We start from the raw sequence: 19,125 nt of genomic DNA, 5'->3' as shown, positions 1-19,125 counted from the left end.
CCCCCCCCCCCCCCCCCCCCGCCCTCGTCGTCTCCTCCTGCTCTCCCCTCCTCTCCCCGCGCCGCGCCCGAGACCGAAACGCCAAGAGGAGCCCGGACAAGCCACTCCGCTCCACTCCACTCCCGCTGCTCGAATCGCACACCCACGCGCTCGCCTCGTCGCGCGCACTCGGGGCCCGGCCGAGGAACGGAGCGGGGGTGCACCGCACTGCAGCAGCACGGTGCACGACGACGCCACCGGCGCGCGCGCGCGTACAGGCACGTGTGTTGGTACTTGACACTTGCTCCGCGGCAATTCCGAGCAAGGGGGATGGGGAGCGCGGGGGAGGAGGAGGAGGAGAGGGAGGCGCGAAGCGAGGCGGCGTTCACGGACTCCGTCGACGGGAGCAGCTCCAGCTCCGACGCCGCGTCCACCGACGAGTGGCTGCCCGTGCCGGCCCCGGCGAGGAAGCCGCCGGGCTGCTGCGCCCCCGACTCCGAGGTGGCCAAGCAGCAGCACAAGCACAAGCGCAGAGCGCCGTCAGGTGACCCGTTGCCGCCACTCGTACCTTCACGGCCTCGGATTCTCGCCTTCTCGGTGGCCAATTTGTCTGACGCGCGCGCGCGCGCCGGCTCTTGTGTTTTCGACGAATGGCAGAGATGGAGCTGATGAAGGAGCGGTTCGCCAAGCTGCTGCTCGGCGAGGACATGTCCGGGAGCGGCAAGGGCGTCTGCACGGCGCTCGCCATCTCCAACGCCATCACCAACCTCTGCGGTGGGAAATCGTCGCCATTGCTTTTCTTTGAGAGTGGGGATTTTGCTAAATTCCGAATTAACGGGTGCCTCTTGCGTTCGCAGCCACCATCTTCGGGCAGCTCTGGAGGCTGGAGCCGCTCCCGCCGGAGAAGAAGGCAATGTGGCGGCGGGAGATGGACTGGCTGCTCTGCGTCAGCGACCACATCGTCGAGCTGGTCCCCACGTGGCAGTCATTCCCCGACGGAACCAGGCTCGAGGTATATACCTCGCCTTCGACATCCTCCATTTTCCTCGCTTCACATTCTAGTATTCTACTGTTCTAGCCGTAGCACGTACAGCTGAAATTTGCAGCGACTATCACGCGCTTTCCCCATCTAAGAGTACGGTTCTGATACTGAGTGTGCAATCTCAATTTACGTGTTGGAAATTCAAATGGCTGATCAGATTTCTTGCTTGTACGGTGAATGAACTTTATATCACAAGTTGATAATCGAGCACCGCCCCACCCAAGAGTGACGATATGGTGGTTTGAAAATGGAATTCATATTTTCTGGAGAAGGTACTAATATCGTGGTTGTTCAAGAGCAAGTACAACAGCTGGGTTTTGATAGAAGCGTTAAGTGCACTAGAACTGTTTATAATGGGGCTATAGATGCATATGGACCACTAGGACATGTCGCTTAGCTCCCTTGGATTTGGTACCAAGTACTTACTTGATTTCGTTTTCATGCCGAAAAGAAAAAAAACCATGGGAGAAAAGGTTAGCTGAATTGCTGAAAGGTGTACTAGCCATAGAAATTGCTGAACTAGTAATACGAGTTATTAATCTTATCAGTACAATTGCGTGCCTAATTTTTGGAATAGACACAAGAAGTTTCATACAGTAAGACAGAAATAATCAATGAGTATCTGTTTATGCAGCTTGTAAATTTCCAACTGAAAGCTATTAATGAGTGTTGCTAAGGGAGCTGTAATCTAATGCCTGTACTCATTGCTTATGAATCACACACTGAACTCTGATGCAATCATGAAAATCATGGCGTACCAACAAGCATATTGCATATGCCTTTGCCACTCAATAACTGATTGAACAAATTTCTTAATGCTGTATCTCAGATCATGACAAGTAGACCACGGTCAGATTTATACATCAATCTGCCAGCCCTTCGGAAGCTCGATCATATGCTGCTTGTGAGTTATTCTGAACTGGAGCACAAATTTAGGACATGAGTTGATTGGAGGAAAAAATCGGTTATCTAACAGCAGGATCTTCTGACAGGAAATCCTGGAAAGCTTCAGAGATCCAGAGTTCTGGTATGTTGAGCAAGGTATTGCTGCACCGGATTGCGATGGCTCCGCCTCCTTCAGGGCGGCCTTTCACCGCCGTGATGAGAAATGGTGGCTACCGGTGCCTCGTGTCCCTCCTGGAGGCCTTCACGACAAAACAAGGAAGCAGCTGCAGCACAAACGTGATTGTGCAAATCAAATCTTGAAGGCTGCCATGGCCATCAACAGCAATTCTTTAGCTGAGATGGAGGTCCCTGAATCATACCTCGACTCCCTACCGAAGGTATACCATGCCTTATTCCCTGATCAAAACATATGTCATGTGCTATGCCCACTGCATGTATAATGTATTGGTCTCAACTCTGAACATGTTGCGGTAATCATGGATTTCAGAATGGAAGGGCAACCTTGGGTGACATCATATACCGCTACATAACGTCTGATCAGTTCTCCCCTGAGTGCCTTCTTGACTGCCTAGACCTATCCACGGAGTACCAGGCCCTGGAAATCGCAAACCGTGTCGAGGCGTCAGTCTATGTGTGGCGCCGGAAGGTTGCTGCAAAACCAGTAAACGGCTTGGGCCGTAGCAGCAGTGCTAGATCATCTTGGGGCATGGTGAAGGATATGATGGTAGACACAGAGAAGAGGGAGCTGCTCGCTGAACGAGCAGAGGGCCTGCTAATATGCTTGAAGCAAAGGTTTCCTGGATTGACACAGACAAGCTTGGACATGAGCAAGATTCAGTACAACAAGGTTTGTATCTCTATCTGTTTCTCCCTTTATTTTAGCCATTGTCATTTGTCAAGTCAGTAACTGATGCCACTCCTGTTGGTCAACAACTGTCAGGATGTGGGCAAATCAATCCTGGAGAGTTATTCAAGGGTGCTAGAAAGTTTGGCTTCAAACATCGTCACCCGCATCGACGATCTGCTGAACATCGATGAGCTGAACAGACACGCCGAACAGTTCTCAGCAACAGGTGATGCAGACTGCAAGATTGCTTGCAGCCAAGCTGCAGTTACATCCTTCCCAGTGCCTGCCTCAGGCACACCATTCATGACGGCATATGCCACGCCTAGCTTCTCGCCGGCGCAACTGGCGAGCCCGTCAAAGAAAGAGAGGACGTCCCTGACTCCAGGCAGACGGTCTCAGCATAGCAGGAGTACCGGTGCAAAGAAGGCCTTGACGGATCATGTCAGTACAGAAGTGAAGGGGATGATAATTAGCAGCGGTATGATGATTGATGTCTCAACGACTACGGAGCTGTAAAATCTAGGCAGATAGCTCATGAGATTGCCAAGAGTAGTAGTATGTGTGTATAAGTGCAATGTGTGTGTGTGTGTGTGTGTGTGTGTCTGAGTTTTTACTGGCATACTGCATTTCTGATCTGTTGATGATAAGGTGTGTGCACTGCTGTTTGCTGACAGCCTGATCTACTCTACTGATAGCATAGACGGGTGCTGTTACATACTCTGTATGAGGAGCTTCAATCTGATTTAAATTTGTTGAGTTTGTACTGTTGAAATTAAGAAAGATGTCATTGGGGACAGTTGATGTGAAAACAAACTCTTGGTCTTACAATGGTCTTTGGCCTGAAATACAACCATTTCTGATTGCAGCCCCTTTGATCAACGCTCATCCAACATTCCAAACTAAAGGCTGGGCGGCGTTTCAAGCAAAGTTTGAGCCTGGGAGTCAAATCCCATTGGTTTCAGCAGAAAAGAGTCGCATGCCATTGGTAGCAACCCCAGTTAACTCTGAAGCTCTTGCCGCTCCAAGTTCTTACAGCCCTGTGATTCAGGGTCCTGAGTACCCTGCAAAAGGCCGTGTGACTCGGTTCCCGCGTTTTCAAGAACTCCGGCCTGCTCTCCAATCCCAAAAGTCAGGCCACCGACACGCCCCTAATGGTAGTGAACCAACAAAGGAGCCGAATCTTCGATCACAGGCCATTTACGTGGCAGATGTTCAGAGACTTGTATGGTCGTTAAGCCTGCCTCGCCATAGTGGATTGCAGTAGGTAAATGCTACTCAAACAGAGAGCACGGCGCATGCAGTGCAAAGACGACGCTAGTTGCCTAGTGCAGCGCCCACTTCTCCCCTTTCACACCATGAGCCACGCAAAACCTCAAGCAAACAATGATGGCTTCCGTTCACGCTCGAGGCACCCGGGCTGTATATATATACCCACCTCCCTGATGCCGAGAAGATCATCGCTTCATCAGAGTTCAGCTCAGTTCAGTTCTGTGCAGTGCAGTGCCGGGGCAGGAGAGCGCGAGCTGTGAAGTGCACTAGGCTCTCTAGGCAGCTAGGAATGGAGCTCCAGGCGAGGTGCCTCTGCGTCGTCGCGATGCTCGTGGTGGCCGGCCTGGCGGGGATGGAGACGGCGCACGGCGCCGGGGAGTGCGGCCGGGTGCCCGTGGACCAGGTGGCGCTCAAGCTGGCCCCGTGCGCGGCGGCCACGCAGAACCCGCGCGCCAGGGTGCCGCCGAGCTGCTGCGCGCAGGTGCGCGCCATCGGGCGTAACCCCAAGTGCCTCTGCGCCGTCATGCTGTCGGACACGGCGCGGAAGGCCGGCGTGAAGCCCGCCGTCGCCATGACCATCCCCAAGCGCTGCGCCATCGCCAACCGCCCCGTCGGCTACAAATGCGGCCGTATGCACCCCTCCCCCCAGTGGATCCTCAAACGTTTTCCCTAGAACGAAAGATCGCCGTATTGCATCGACATCACCTGCTTTATTCTGCTTTGCTCACTGTCTGCTTTTTCACCGTGCAGCATATACCCTGCCATGAGAGGCCGTGAGAGGCGTTGATGAGGAACAAAGTGATGGCGCTGGCACCTGACGGGCTCCAAACTCTGAATGTCCAGATATGCTGTGATCTCTGTCGCGTGGAGCTTTTCACAGATCCCCTGAATAATGTGGCTGTAACAATGCCTGAACTTTGGAATAAAAAAAATACTTTTTTTCAGAAACCATTTATACTGCAAAATGTAGTGACAAGAACAGTTTCCAACTTCAGTCAAATTCCAGATGGTAAAGGTGTGCAATGAAGTGATCACCGCTTCTCCAGCATTTTATTTTATATTTTGCTTTGGAGCGACGACCCAATTGTACATACATTTGACTCTAGGGAGTCAGATACCAAACTGCTTGATATTATTGGCAGATTGGACAGGGACCTTTTTATGCAACCTAACTCATACTGTGCTACTTCATTACATTGCACATCTAAAGCAGCGACTATGAAAGACACACACTACATCTGCCCAGGTGTGGTGACGCTTCTAAATATTGGCACCACCATTGGACGAAAGCGGGTCCACTATGATGCAGGTAACTGATGACACTACCAATAGTCAAGGAAATCGAACTTCACTGTCTCCCCCTTTTAGTTCCTGCCATACAGAATCCAATAGACTGGTGAGAGAAGTTGACAAAACTATTAATAACAAGCTGCGACAATGTTGTACATGAATAAATATTCATCAAAACACCGCATAACAACAGGCAGGGAATCATGCATCCAGATCTTTGAAATTGTAATCAAACATTGCTTCTCATATGAGAACTGTTGACAAAATAGCATTTCTATCTTTGACAAAAGAACGGTTAATAAATTGATTTTCAGGATCCTCAAAATACCACATATCGTTCCTAAACAAACATTAAGTTCTTAGTCTCTTAGAGATAATATGTATTCCAAAAGAACAAAATGATGGAATGGAACTACAAGTAGTGTAGTTCGATAGAGTTAAAACTAAAATCGTTCTTACTTTCTTACATGGAACTTGGAGATATCATTTATTTACACTATTGTCTTAAGAATTCCCTGAGGCTCCAATAGAAATGAAACATCACATCAGTGTGCTCAACAGGCAAGTGTGCTTTCCTTGATTGCAATCTAATTCTAAGTGGGTTTATATGACACAATGCTAGCCAATGTACCATACTGCAAACGTTGTAACTAAATATTGGCCTAAAATAATACTGAAAACGATGTACCTAAGTATTGGCATACATCCCTATGAAAATGATGTAAAGCTAGGTGTTAACTAAAGCTTTTACTCCAAGACAGTTAGCCATTTTTCCACCCACTGACCTTAGCCTGTCTCCACAAGTACATCATTGCACATCAATTTGGCAGCTAGTTCTGCAGAAAAATAATTATCTACCAAGCTTTGATAAAAGCGCAAAGTGCACAAATAAATAAGTTTTCTTTTGATAGGTTAATACTGCAAACAGGAAAGGTAGACATGTAAATAGACTAAGCGTTGAACTCTGAGTCATTTAGGATGTACTATGAATTGGTTGGAAATCTTTTTTTAGGCAAAAGTTGTTCGGACACTTATCCCTACAGATGTCAATAGAAACTTGATTTCCTTGCATAGAAAACCTTCGAGAAACTTGTGTCATGCTATAACTGTATGTTCTGACTTTTGGGGGAAAAAAAGGAGAGAGCATATGTTCCTTTTCTATCTAAAGAACTAAGATAACACGTGATGAACAGGACAGGTCAACATGTACGAACTATCAGCTGCTGATGTTAATATGGCATTGGAAAAGGATATTCACTGGTACAAAAATGTAAAGTGAATAACATATGTAAAGGCAGAGCATAGCATTAAACTTGGTAGCCCAAACAGTAACAGGATCTTCCCCCATTTACCTTGTTCTCCAAGGGAGAGGCCCCCAGATCACCTAGTAGTAAAATGAGCCTGTGAGCCCCACAACAGAAAATCAGAGTTAATGATCAGAAGCTTGAACAGATAGTCATGATCTGCCTTAATATTACAATAATGCTATACCTTGCCACCAGTCGCCATGAGAATCTGCGGCTGGATCCTTCTTGTCCGCCTTGTACTGGAAAAGAAACACACACATTAAATTCAAAGCCTTGCAGGCGTGCAGAGTAATTCACAATGATATAAAAACTGTGAAGTAACTACAAATTACAATAATTCTATTTCTGGGTATAGTATTTCTTACATTAGTGGAGGATTCTGTCCCTTGCTTGGTTGTAGAGCTGCCGTAGAAATAATCTCGACCACCATAATGCACAGATGACCCAAAACAAGATGTATCAACCGAATCATGTGGCAGTGAATGTTTACTATCCTTGGTGTATGTGGAACGACTCTTGGAAGGAGTCCATTGGGGTTTACCATCTGGAAATCAAATTAATATTTCTTCAGTTCATTTGCAGTTCCAACATGCCTCAGTGCTTTCAAATTAACCATGTAAGATGATAAACACAGATATTAAACAGTCGAAAGTCATGGAGACAAGAGTTAGAGGTCAAAAGTATTTCTGAGTTAACAAACCCATGTAGTCATATACACACTGAACTCCTACATCTATCATCTCTACAAATGGTAATTATAGCCTACATGGTTGTCAAGATTTGTCTGGGAATGGAATTATTCTCTTGCTACAAAGGCTGCCCGGTTTTATTAGCACAACAGTTTCCTCCTAATAGCATATAGGTTAGCAGAAATAACACTAGACTGAGTTCCACTAGTACCTGTCATGCCAGGTTGTGCGCTGCCGCTCTGCCCTTTGTAGAGAATGCTGTACAAGTCCTGATCTTTCCCATTTGCCTTGAAAACGAAAGGAAAAAAAAGGCAAGAAGAACGAATTTTACTAATGTATACCAACGACAAAGAAATGCTTGGCAACTATATATATCATCTTTTATAGGGAAATTACGTATCCATATCACCATCACGCTTAATAACCCTATAAAATTGGTTTCCGAGAAACACTACGATAATAGCACGTCCTCATAAAAGGGGTCGTATCCACATAAAAGAACACATCAAACTTTTGTGAGCTTTAACAAAAATGGAAAGGGGAAAATTATGGTATGTATAAACTAGTAACGCGCCTGCACGCGAGGAAAAACCCATCTGCATCATCGTAAACAGTAAAGTTAAAGAGAAAAAAAATCCACGTCGAGCGCCGAACCTCTCACGGAGGCAAAACATCGAACAGGAGAGGGACATCAAGAAACGTACCCCTGGTGCCGGCGGGTAGAACAAGCTGCTCAACGGGGACTCGGCGTCGTTGGCGGCGGCGGCGGCGGCTCCGGCGCCGCGGGGAGAGGACTTCTTCGGCTCCATGGCGTGAGGCTGGTGCTGAGCGGAGGACTTCTTGGGCTCCATTTGGGGTCGGAAAGGGGAGCTGCGAGGGATTAGGGCACGTGAAGCGGTTGCAGGCGGCGGCGGAGAGACGGGTACTCTAGGGAACACTCAACTGCTCGCCTCGTGGCGTTCTGTGCTCCGGCCTCCATGCGTGACCCGCATTTAAAGGCCCGGGGCGGGGACTTCGGTCGGTGGTTTCGTTGATCTATAAGGGGTTTCTCGTAAAAATGTAGATATGCTCACACATTACTTTGCCCATAAGAAAATCTTTATTTAATACAGGCTTCCATGCCTGCTGCATGCATATCCAATCTTCCAACAACTAATGGGTAGTTGGGATGGTATATATAGAGATGCTGCCTGCTATAAGTTCATATGTGGTAGGGATGCAAAATTTATTTTTGAAGTGTTTGGACATGTTGTACTTCAAAGAGAAGTATAGAGAAGTATAATAGGGTGTCCGGTGAGAAATTTAAAAGAATCAGATGCACAGTTACTTTAGTGGCAATGATATGGTAGCATAGCAATCAAGAAACGCATGAGTGTAATAAATTATTTTCCTAACATTATATCTTGTTGTTGCCTAAAAAACATTATATCTTGTTGTTGAAGTTAAACTAGTGTGTTGTGCTAGGTAACGGAAATGCATGGCAATCAAAATAAGTGGAGGCGTTTCGATATGGCAGCAATCAAGATGCATGCTGGTAATGAAACATTTCTCTCATCTTTGTTTCTTGTTCTTAAAGTTAAACTAGTGTGCAGTGCAAGGTGACGTAAAGGCATGAAGATTGAAGAGGCGGTGGCACTTAAGCGGTGAGTAGAGACAATAGAGGCTGATAAAGGTTAGATGTAGTGATACTTCAGCAGCGAGTAGAGACAATAGAGGCTGACAAAGGTTAGAGGCAGTAGCATAGCAATCAAGATATGCATGAGTGTAATAAATTATTTTCCTAACATTAGGTCTTGTTGTTGAAGTTAAACTAGTGTGTGGTGCTAGGTAACGTAAATGCATGGCGATCAAAATAGGCGGAGGCATTTCGATATGGAAGCAATCAAGATTGCATGCTGGTAATGAAACATTTCTCTCTTTGTATCTTGTTCTTAAAGTTAAACTAGTGTGTAGTGCAAGGTGACGTAAAGGCACGAAGATCAAAGAGGCGGTGGCACTTCAGCAGCGAGTAGAGACAATAGAGGCTGACAAAGGTTAGATGCAATGTAACGACCTAGCCTAGGAAAACAGCTCATGCCCACTCTACACGCTGAGTGGACCACATCTACACTGCAACTCGCTTACACTTTCGTCATCGCTTCACGTAAAAGGGTTAACCTAAGGTTGAAGTGCTTCCTAGAGCTAGCTATTTAGGTTGGCTCATCCCACTCTCCACTTCTAGAACTGGCATCATAGCTAGGTTATGGAAAGAACCCTAGTTAGCTCAGCTAGGTGGGTAATTAAAAGAGAAAAATCTACACCTAATGACCTACTTATACCAGTTAAAAGTGTTTAATTTCTAAGTGTATCATTCTCTTTATCTCTTACCTATCTTAGAGCTATCCTCTCCTCATGCTTAACCAATTAAATGTGTCAATTTGTTCTTAACTTTTCCTATCTATCATGTATGCGTGCATAGGTAATGTCCTTCTATATCGGTGCTACTCCAAGTTTTGTATCTTGTCTAACCTCAATGGCACTTCAGCGGCGAGTAGAGACAATAGAGGCTGGCAAAGGTTAGACACAGTGGTATATCTGTTAGTTGGGTGGCCTAATGGTAGAAGAGTATAAGGAAGAGAGCAATGTGGCATGCCGTCTAGGCATAGAAAGCGGTTGGTCGGTGGTAGATATGGACATGGCAAAGGGGGGCAGTGCCACGACAACTGTTCGGTGGGCAGAGGCAAACAAAAGAGAAGAAGAAACGGCACGCCAACCATGAGAGGAGTGCTTATTTAGATGTAGACGTGGACAAGGAAAAAGACAATGGAAACTTGGGATATCTGCGATGGTTGGACGGTGTTGACACCGGATTTTGACCAAACCTATAAATTCGGAGTACAAGATAATTGGAGTCACGTACAACATTAAGAAGCTAGCATGCGTGCATATCGGCACGGAGTCCAAATCGGCTTCATTGGATTGATCGGCAAGGAGAGGCAAGGATGATATAAAGGAAAGGCCAGCACGTATGGATAAAAATGATTAGAATATACAACATGGATTCTGATGCACTTTGCATGCCATGTGTGGGAGGCTTCTAGAATAATTATGCATGCCGCCGATCTGTGCATGTACGGGAGGTTGTTTCATAGAATAAAATATTTTAGAGATAGAGTTGGGTTAGTTAGAGATAGAGTTTTTTATTAGAAAAGATTGTGTACGTGACTTGCCTTGTGCGTGGTTGTTGCCAATTATGTAACGTCCGCCCTATAAATATAAAGGGATGTGGCCATTGTAAAGAATCATCACACGATCAATAATACAACATATTTACCTTACCTTTCGGCTTCACGCCATTGCCCTAGGAGTAGGAGTAATGTAGATTCTCGACGAGTTCCTTCTAGCAAGCTGGGCTGCATCGACCTCGATCTCTGGCGAGCTGCAAGTTCTGTCACCAGTTGTTCTAGGCTTTAACCAACGGGCGCATCGCTGTGGTTTCGTCTAGTTTCATCTACCAATTATCGAGTATCTTGGATCTTTGACTTACGGCGCATCGCTTCTGTCTCGATCTACGGTATTCACCAGTTATCCCGCCTTGATTAAGCTTGCATCGGCTGATATTTATCTGTTCTATCGTCTTGCCGTTTACGACATATTAATTGTTATTAATTCTGTCGGAATAGACGATAGATCTATTTTTAATAGCCTGTTGCATCTTGATCTTGGCCATCCTTCGAGTCTTGTTGGGAGTAAGTTCCATTGTGATTGGATCATCGGCTAGCGGGGTTCAGATTAATATCCTGCTAAATATTTCTAGACTGCAACTACTGGGCGCATCGCTGTGGTTTCACCTAGAGATATTGGTGGTAACGTTAGTTTAGATCTCATCGGCTTGTGGCTCTAGCTATGGCGGGGCAACAACTCAACAGCATCCTGTTTTCTATCGGCCATCTGGCTGATATTTATTGTAAATTATATTAAATCGGCTGCCTGGCCGATAAATCACTCACATTTATCAAGGTACTGGAATCGGCTTCACAGCCGATATATTTGTCATGATTTATTTTGTTGCACCATTATCGCTACTGTGCCAAGATTATATCGGCCTGATCGGCCGGTTGCCTCGAACTTCATAATGACTATCATCTCCTTGTCAGTTGAATGGTCAAACTGACTGGCACGCCCGCGCACACCACGCGCGCCGATTTGGATTCTGCACTGGAGTTAAGCAGATCTCCCAGGTCCTCATGTGCTGATGCAGGGTCCACCACCGCCAGGATTTTGCGTCAACACATTTTGGCACGCTCGGTGGGACACGGTTATAAGACTCACATGTTTATTCAGATAAAAAGAGTATATTCGGCAGCTGTATCGAGTTCATCGGCCGATTGAAGAGAAGCATCGGCGGATTGGTTAAAAAATATATATATATATACAACGGCCGATTGTAGAGAAAGGCATCGGCCGATTAGCGTCAGCCGGTTGGAATTGGAAGAAAATAAAAGTGGCATCGGCCGATGGAAAATTGGTATTGCCGATTGAAGAAAAAAAAAAGAGAGGGGCATCGGCCATTCGTGCGTCTCCTTATTGATAAAAAAAATCGGTCGATTGAAAATTGGATCGGCCGATCAAAAGTTGTATCGGCTGATTAAAATATATGTATATATACATCGGCCGATTGAAATAAGGAAAGCATCGGCTGACTGGATCAAAAGATACATCGGCCGATTGAGATAAGGGAAGCATCGGCTAATTAAATACATCGGCGATTGGGATATATAAAAAGAAAAGGGTATCGGCTAATTGAAAAAGTGTATCTGCCGATTTAGATAAAAAGGGAAGTTGAATCGGCTGCTCAAGCATCGGCTGCCTATTTAATATTCTCCCACAGCTGATGGGAGAGATGGAAGATTTTTCAGCCGATGAATGATTAGGCAGTGAAGATGAAGTTTTTGCAAGGTACATACCTCTTCAAGGCTCAAAATAATCCTTCGTTGCCTGGACTATCAACGTGTAGACTAGTGGCCAAAGTATTCTCAGGACAGCCCATGGAGTGAATCGGCTTTAAAAAAAAAATAATCCTTCGTTGCCTGGACTATCAACGTGTAGACTAGTGGCCAAAGTATTCTCAGGACAGCCCATGGAGTGAATCGGCTTAAAAAAAAAAAGGGCTGACTTGAATAGCCGATGGAATGGCCGATGCAGAAGTCTCGCCTGACAACCGACGGAAATAGTAATTTACATGCTGATTACGTGATGGCTCTAGAAAAAAGTATCGGCTGATATAAAAGTATGGGCCGCTGACTACAAAGAGTATCGGCTGAAAAAAGCATCGGCCGATTAGAAAATTGGATCGGCCGATTGAAAGCTGTATCAGCTGATTAAAAAAAAAACTGCATCGGCCGATTGGAAATTGCATCAGCCGATTGAAAGTTGTACGGCTAATTAAAAAAAAATGCATCAGCCACCGGCTGATTGACTGCTTGGCAAAAAGCATCAGCTGATTGCTTCGGCCGATTGATTGCTTGGCCAATAAAAAAAAAATTTGGCTGATTGGTTCAAGCAAGATAGTATCGGCTGCTTATAAAATATATTGGATATTAATTTCGAAGCATGAAATATTCATACTTCGAAACTGGGGGGCCTGTGTTGACAACAAAAGCTTGCTGGTTACTGCACCAAGTTTTGGTGTCAACAGACTAAATTGTTGTTTCTACTGCTGGCAATGCCGATGGTGTTCTTTATATTTGAAGAGGAGTCAACGTGGCTTTGGATATTGCAATCAGACGTCATTAGCTCTGAAGACAAGTATCAGACTTCTATAATTAGTTTCGGAACATGAAGCATTCATACTCCGAAACTGGGGGGCCTGTATTGACACCGGATTTTGACCAATCCTATAAATTCAGAGTACGAGATAATCGGAGTCACGTACAACAATAAGAAGCAAGCATGCATGCACATGGGCACGGAGTCCAAATCGGCTTCATTGGATTGATCGGCAAGGAGAGGCAAGGATGATATAAAGGAAAGGCCAGCACGTATGGATAAAAATGATTAGAATATACAACATGGATTCTGATGCACTTTGCATGCCATGTGTGGGAGGCTTCTAGAATAATTATGCATGCCGCCGATCTGTGCATGTACGGGAGGTTGTTTCATAGAATAAAATATTTTAGAGATAGAGTTGGGTTAGTTAGAGATAGAGTTTTTTATTAGAAAAGATTGTGTACGTGACTTGCCTTGTGTGTGGTTATTGCCAATTATGTAACGTCCGCCCTATAAATATAAAGGGACGTGGCCATTGTAAAGAATAATCAAACGATCAATATACAACACATTTATCTTCTATTTACCTTTTCGGCTTCACGCCATTGCATTAGGAGTAGGAGTAATGTAGCTTCTCGACGAGTTCCTTCTAGCAAGCTGGGCTGCATCGACCTCGATCTCCGGCGAGCTGCAAGTTCCGTCACCAGGTGTTCTAGGCTTTAACCACCCGGCGCATCGCTGTGGTTTCGTCTAGTTTCATCTACCAGTTATCGAGTATCTTGGATCTTTGACTTACGGCGCATCGCTTCTGTCTCGATCTACGGTATTCACCAGTTATCCCGCCTTGATTAAGCTTGCATCGGCTGATATTTATCTGTTCTATCGTCTTGCCGTTTACGACATATTAATTATTATTAATTCTGTCGGAATAGACGATAGATCTATTTTTAATAGCCTGTTGCATCTTGATCTTGGCCATCCTTCGAGTGTTGTTGGGAGTAAGTTCCGTTGTGATTGGATCATCGGCTAGCGGGGTTCAGATTAATGTCCTGCTAAATATTTCTAGACTGCAACTACCGGGCGCATCGCTGTGGTTTCACCTAGAGATATTGGTGGTGACGTTAGTTTAGATCTCATCGGCTTGTGGCTCTAGCTATGGCGGGGCAACAACTCAACAGCATCCTGTTTTCTATCGGCCGTCTGGCCGATATTTATTGTAAATTATATTAAATCGGCTGGATGGCCGATGAATCACTCACATTCATCAAGGTACTGGAATCGGCTTCACAGCTGATATATTTGTCATGATTTATTTTGTTGCACCATTATCGCTACTGTGCCAAGATTATATCGGTCTGATCGGCCGGTTGCCTCGGACTTCACAATGACTATCATCTCCTTGTCAGTTGAATGGTCAAACTGACTGGCACGCCCGCGCACACCACGCGCGCCGATTTGGATTCTGCACTGGAGTTAAGCAGATCTCCCAGGTCCTCATGTGCTGATGCAGGGTCCACCACCGCCAGGATTTTGCGTCAACAGACGGTATGGTGGCAAGGTGTCATATTGGGGGACTATATGGATCGAGTCGTGGGATGGCGGTGCTGTAGAAAGACACGCATGTTAGGATATAAGGGAGAACTAGTAATGGATTTTTGTTATAAAGGGACTATGTTTTTATAGGAATTGTGAGGAGAAATGAACAAAAGGAAGAAAATGGTAGCATGTTTGATAGTGATTAGAGACAACAAAGGTAGATGGCTAGTGACACAAGCAAATAAGGGGATGAGAAGGCGGCACATCAGCTAAGGTGAAAGGAGGTTGGTGGTGGTAGAACATAAGAGAGGTTGATTGTACGTCAATCACGAGCGATAAAACCGTAATATAGGTGGACAATGGGAATGAGCTGGTAGCATTGTCGTCAATGAAGATACACGAGGTAGTATAAAGGTAGACACGACTGAGAGAAAGGATGATAGTAGCAGGGCGCCCTCTGCCCTACAAAATTCCTGGGCCAGCGTATTCCATTAGCCAAAGAGAGGTAAGCGGTAAACATTCTAGTGCAACCCTTAACGTATTGTTATTTGCGTTCCGATGCAGGCAACACGTCGAATTGTGGTGTGCGCACGGAAGATGGTCCGGTTTGGGATAAGACAGCGTATGTGGGGGCCCACGGGCCATGGCATCCGCGAGTGGGACCTAGGCCCACTTGGCCTAGTCATGAGCGACACGTGTGCAGATGGCAGGAGAAATGACGCAGCAAATGGGCACAAAATCAAATAGTGAAAGATAAGCTATTCAGTCAACATTCGACATCGTTTGTGCCATCACGTGTGAGAAGGAAATGCCAAGAGAACGAACATGCCACGGAATTGGCCATGTGTGTGTATTCAGAGATGTATGGACCTAATTTTACGGCGAATTTTCTATGTTCCGCTTGGGGCAAGAACATGTGCAATTTCCACCACCAAGGAGTTCCTTCACCCTCAAAGTAAATGGAAAAGGTTGTTCCGTCCCTCTACAGAACTATAGCCTACACTACACAGGTGACAAGAGCAAGAAGAAACCGGCCCGGCCGGGAGGGATCAGGATTGTAGTGCGGGAACTATCAGATAGAAAGATAGAAATTCCCATCGGCACGGCGCGTCACACTCATGCACACGCTGACTTCGCACTGGCGAAGAATCCACATGCCACTGGGGTTGCTATAGCCGGGGCACGGCATATACCCAGGAGGCCCCACGAACCCAACCAAACCCGGCTTTGCTCGCTTGCTTGCCTCGCCCCTTTGACCTCGCTGATTCCATTCATTCCCTCCCCGCCGGTGATGTTGAGCCCCCGCCCTTATCGCCGCCTCCTCTTTCCACCCCCCACGGCCATGGCCATCGATCGCCGCGCCATAATATCCCACCTCTCCTCCGGCCACACGCACCTTTCCCTCCCCCGGCCGGCGGCCTCTTTCCGTGCCGGATTCCACGAGCTTTCCGTGTGTGTATTCCTCATATCCGTCGCGAGTCAGCATAGCAACAAGTGTCGTCGCACGAGCCCCGTGTTCGCGAGTCACCACACTGCACCGGATTCCTGGCAGTTTGCGTTGCTCGGATCGAGGCTTTCCGTGAGGTGTCTCGCCGCTTTGAGAGCGCCGCGTCAGTTGGAGTGCCTGCGACGAAACAAACACCGCGGCAGGCAACCGTGACTACTAGCTCCTGCGATGCGGCGAATGCGAATCTCGCTGAGCACGCACGGCACCTGTAGCTTCAGCATAGGCCGGAACATGGCCACCGGCTGCGTGTGTGTCGATCAGCGTGTGCATGGAGTGATCTGTGCGGGCGTAGACCCTACGGGCCGGTGCTCTGAATGAACTCACCGAACTCCAATCCATCGGTTGGTTGCGCTGGTCCAAAAGGCACGGCAAGATCGCAACATTTCAACGCCCGGATCTTGGAAAGGAACCTCGCGAACGGGGTGGGATATGAGTCCCTGCCTGTTCCAAGAAGTTGGCCGGCCACGGCCAGCCTCATCCGCTTACTTGTTGCCCCGCATTGATCGAGCTAGGACACGCTACGCGCACCGTGGCGGCGTTCCTCGTCCACACATCTGTCGCGCCACCATAGGCTCCAGACGCATGTTGTAATCAGGCGCGCTGTGTCAATCGAGGGTCAGGCACGTCAAATCATCAACACCAACGCGTACCGTGTCGCGCCATGGTCGTGCGAGCGGAGCACGCGCATCGTCATCAGTCGCCTATCTTGACTGGGTAATCTGTACTCATGTATCTATCCTTCTATCCTGAGCTTGATGAGTGCCTGATCCGGCAGTGGGGACAGACTGGAGGCTGTCTGTGGCTAGCTAGTGGAGATGTTATCTGAAGCGGATTTGCGTTCGTGGAGCAAAGATGCTGTCTGCTTTTGGGGCAAGCAGGCGATCGAGAGCACCAGCCGCGCGCGGCGAGAACATGAGAACATGCACGGTGCACGTACGCGCGCACTGCACGCATCGCGGCCCGGCGCGGCGATCATCCTTATCTCGATATCCCTGCTGCCCCCAAGATTCCGCCGCCGAGATCGATCGAGCTAGATCCGTCCAGGTCCGTCGAGGCCACTCGCGGCGGTGGCCGGTGGTGGCAGCGCCCGGCCGGCCGGCGGGGCGGGGGTCCCTTTGAGAATCGGCGTGAAACCGGCAGCCTCCGGCGTCCCGTCCACACGACCCGATTCGCCCTCGCGATTTTTTCCACGCCCCTGCCGCGATCCCGCGCGACCCAGCAACGCTCGCGCGCTGGTGCTGAAAGCCTGAGACCACGTGGCTGGTCACCCAATAATCGCTGCGTCCTCCGGAGACCGGAGCCTCTCTACACGTGCACGCGAGGCCCGGCATGCGGCATCGGCCGGTAGGCCCGCGCCGACGTGTCACTGATGCGGGGCGGTCCGTCCGGCCGGCTGCCGCCTGCCGATCTCACTAGCCGCTACCCCATCCGGGCCGGGAACCCGTCCGTGTCCATCCCGGCCGGGCACGGCGCCAGCAGCGGAAAAGCAGGGGTTTGTATCCGGCGAAAAGCACCGGGTGATGGGGGAGAAATCAAAGAATCATTCGCGTGCCGAGGACGGGGCGCTCGAGCTGGTCGAGGCGGCCGTCGCCCCCCCTCGTCCATGGTCGACACGCTGGGCTGTCGAGCTGTGGGCGCGGCATGGGGGAGCTCGGACGGGATAAGGAAGAGAATTCGGCGCCGGGCATGTTAGGCGAATGGGGCGGGAAGCTTTCGGGAGCCGTCTAATCCGGCTCGGGATCGGATCAATCGCTGGGCCTGGGGACAAACAAAGCAGGATAAACCAGCTCGAGAGATCCGATCGCGGGTAAAGGTGTCAGGGCTGAGGTTCGGGCTGATCCTGGAATTGGATGTGGATGTTGTTCGCTCTGTTCGGGCTAGCCAGTAGATCGATAGATTTGTCGGGGCAGGGGTTCTAGACCGTTGGAGTGGTGTCGGGAGAGACGTGATTGGCCGGAATTGACAGCAGATCGAGTTTATGAGAGTTTCTAAGGCCAGTACGCAATCTTCCAAGTAATATATGTTCTTAAGCACTAATAAATAACTTGTGAAGTTTGTTTTTTGAGGCATCCCTTCGGCTTAGACCTTGGACCGTTTATTTATTTATTATATAGATAGCAAAGTAGGTTTTGTTCTCAATTTCTCATACATACTACACGAGTCCGCACTCAACCATCCATTACAGCAATTCGCATCCTCCGCCCAGCAACCAGTTCTCAAAACTAAAACAAAGTGAATGGAACCAACTTATACTATTAGACATCCACCCATTTTGTAATAAAACAAGTAAACATCCATCCATAACTTGCCAAGATTTCCATGGCCCTCGTTTTAACGTACACCACCTAGAACCAGATTCATAATCCACTGTGTCGCCCTGCAGATTTCTTGCATGAAAGAGCATATTCTTTTCTTGTCGAAATCCATACAACCCAGCATACATCGTTCGCCCACAAACAAGTTAGCAATATATTCTAGGAAAAAAATAAACAATATGCGACTTGGTATATTCTCCAAATAAATATAGAAACATGGCCACAAAAAAGTTTGTGTTTGATAGCTTCCTTCTTGTCACGTAAACAACATCTGTCGCTACTCTTTTCAATTAGTCTTTATAACCTTTTGTTAAAACACTCCTTTGACTAAGAACTTTTAGAACTAATTTAAATGTTCAAAGAAATTAATTTGGAGATAAATATTACTATGATTCATATAATATAATTATATATTCATTGAACCGTAAAAGTACCGTGTTAATGATTACACTTGAACACGTTTAATATAATCATCGACGACTGCCTATAATGTAATTATGCAATTAAATTAATGCATGTTTAAATTGATTGCACAACAAAGTCGGGTGATCAACACAGTTGTGTCGATACACATACAACCTCTTCTCAGTGGGTTGATTCCTTCGTTCAGTTCCGAACTGTTGATTTGAATTTAACTCAGACTTAGATGAATATTAAAGTTTACATTAATGTAGGTGAATCGAGCAT

The 19,125-nt window shown here is 47.2% G+C and overlaps 3 protein-coding genes across 5 annotated transcripts; 2 read left to right on the top strand and 1 right to left on the bottom strand.

Annotated features, from left to right (window-relative positions):
• Nucleotides 1–309: 309 nt before the first annotated feature.
• Nucleotides 310–3,587, top strand: LOC101778026 (rop guanine nucleotide exchange factor 7). Its single transcript, XM_004970522.3, has 7 exons — nucleotides 310–523; nucleotides 637–753; nucleotides 837–991; nucleotides 1,851–1,925; nucleotides 2,014–2,304; nucleotides 2,415–2,774; nucleotides 2,868–3,587. Exons 1-7 carry the CDS (start codon nucleotides 310–312, stop codon nucleotides 3,288–3,290), a joined length of 1,635 nt encoding a protein of 544 aa, XP_004970579.1. The 3' UTR covers nucleotides 3,291–3,587.
• Nucleotides 3,588–4,239: 652 nt separating this feature from the next.
• Nucleotides 4,240–5,070, top strand: LOC101776632. The gene is made up of 2 exons (XM_004970519.3): nucleotides 4,240–4,672; nucleotides 4,794–5,070. The coding sequence occupies exons 1-2, from the start codon at nucleotides 4,333–4,335 to the stop codon at nucleotides 4,808–4,810; spliced, it is 357 nt and encodes a 118-aa protein (XP_004970576.1). The 5' UTR covers nucleotides 4,240–4,332; the 3' UTR covers nucleotides 4,811–5,070.
• Nucleotides 5,026–8,288, bottom strand: LOC101777051. 3 transcript variants are annotated; one of them, XR_215300.3, is made up of 7 exons: nucleotides 8,034–8,288; nucleotides 7,541–7,616; nucleotides 7,006–7,184; nucleotides 6,825–6,879; nucleotides 6,686–6,734; nucleotides 6,119–6,169; nucleotides 5,062–5,414 (listed from the first exon to the last, which is right to left on the bottom strand). XR_215300.3 is itself a non-coding variant. In XM_004970521.3 (6 exons), exons 1-5 carry the CDS (start codon nucleotides 8,178–8,180, stop codon nucleotides 6,718–6,720), a joined length of 474 nt encoding a protein of 157 aa, XP_004970578.1. In that variant the 5' UTR covers nucleotides 8,181–8,288; the 3' UTR covers nucleotides 5,026–5,414; nucleotides 6,686–6,717. The 3 variants fall into 3 exon arrangements, 1 of the variants encoding a protein (XP_004970578.1); XM_004970521.3 differs by lacking the exon at nucleotides 6,119–6,169 and having other exon boundaries at nucleotides 5,026–5,414; XR_002677719.1 differs by having other exon boundaries at nucleotides 5,049–5,414; nucleotides 6,119–6,734.
• Nucleotides 8,289–19,125: the final 10,837 nt, after the last annotated feature.

The sequence above is a fragment of the Setaria italica genome, chromosome V (assembly GCF_000263155.2).
Source record: "Setaria italica strain Yugu1 chromosome V, Setaria_italica_v2.0, whole genome shotgun sequence".
NCBI lineage: Eukaryota > Viridiplantae > Streptophyta > Magnoliopsida > Poales > Poaceae > Setaria > Setaria italica.
Note: the sequence above shows the minus strand (reverse complement) of the source record. Positions and strands in the feature narration are given on the sequence as shown.

Coding starts and splice junctions, on each gene's coding strand:
- LOC101776632 (XM_004970519.3), top strand. CDS start 4,333: ATGGAGCTCCAGGCGAGGTGCCTCTGCGTCGTCGCGATGCTCGTGGTG.
- LOC101777051 (XM_004970521.3), bottom strand. CDS start 8,180: ATGGAGCCCAAGAAGTCCTCCGCTCAGCACCAGCCTCACGCCATGGAG. Junction 7,185..7,540: donor CGCACAACCTGGCATGACAG/GTACTAGTGGAA, acceptor TTTGATTTCCAG/ATGGTAAACCCCAATGGACT. Junction 6,880..7,005: donor GGACAGAATCCTCCACTAAT/GTAAGAAATACT, acceptor TTTCTTTTCCAG/TACAAGGCGGACAAGAAGGA.
- LOC101778026 (XM_004970522.3), top strand. CDS start 310: ATGGGGAGCGCGGGGGAGGAGGAGGAGGAGAGGGAGGCGCGAAGCGAG. Junction 524..636: donor CAAGCGCAGAGCGCCGTCAG/GTGACCCGTTGC, acceptor GACGAATGGCAG/AGATGGAGCTGATGAAGGAG. Junction 992..1,850: donor CCGACGGAACCAGGCTCGAG/GTATATACCTCG, acceptor GCTGTATCTCAG/ATCATGACAAGTAGACCACG.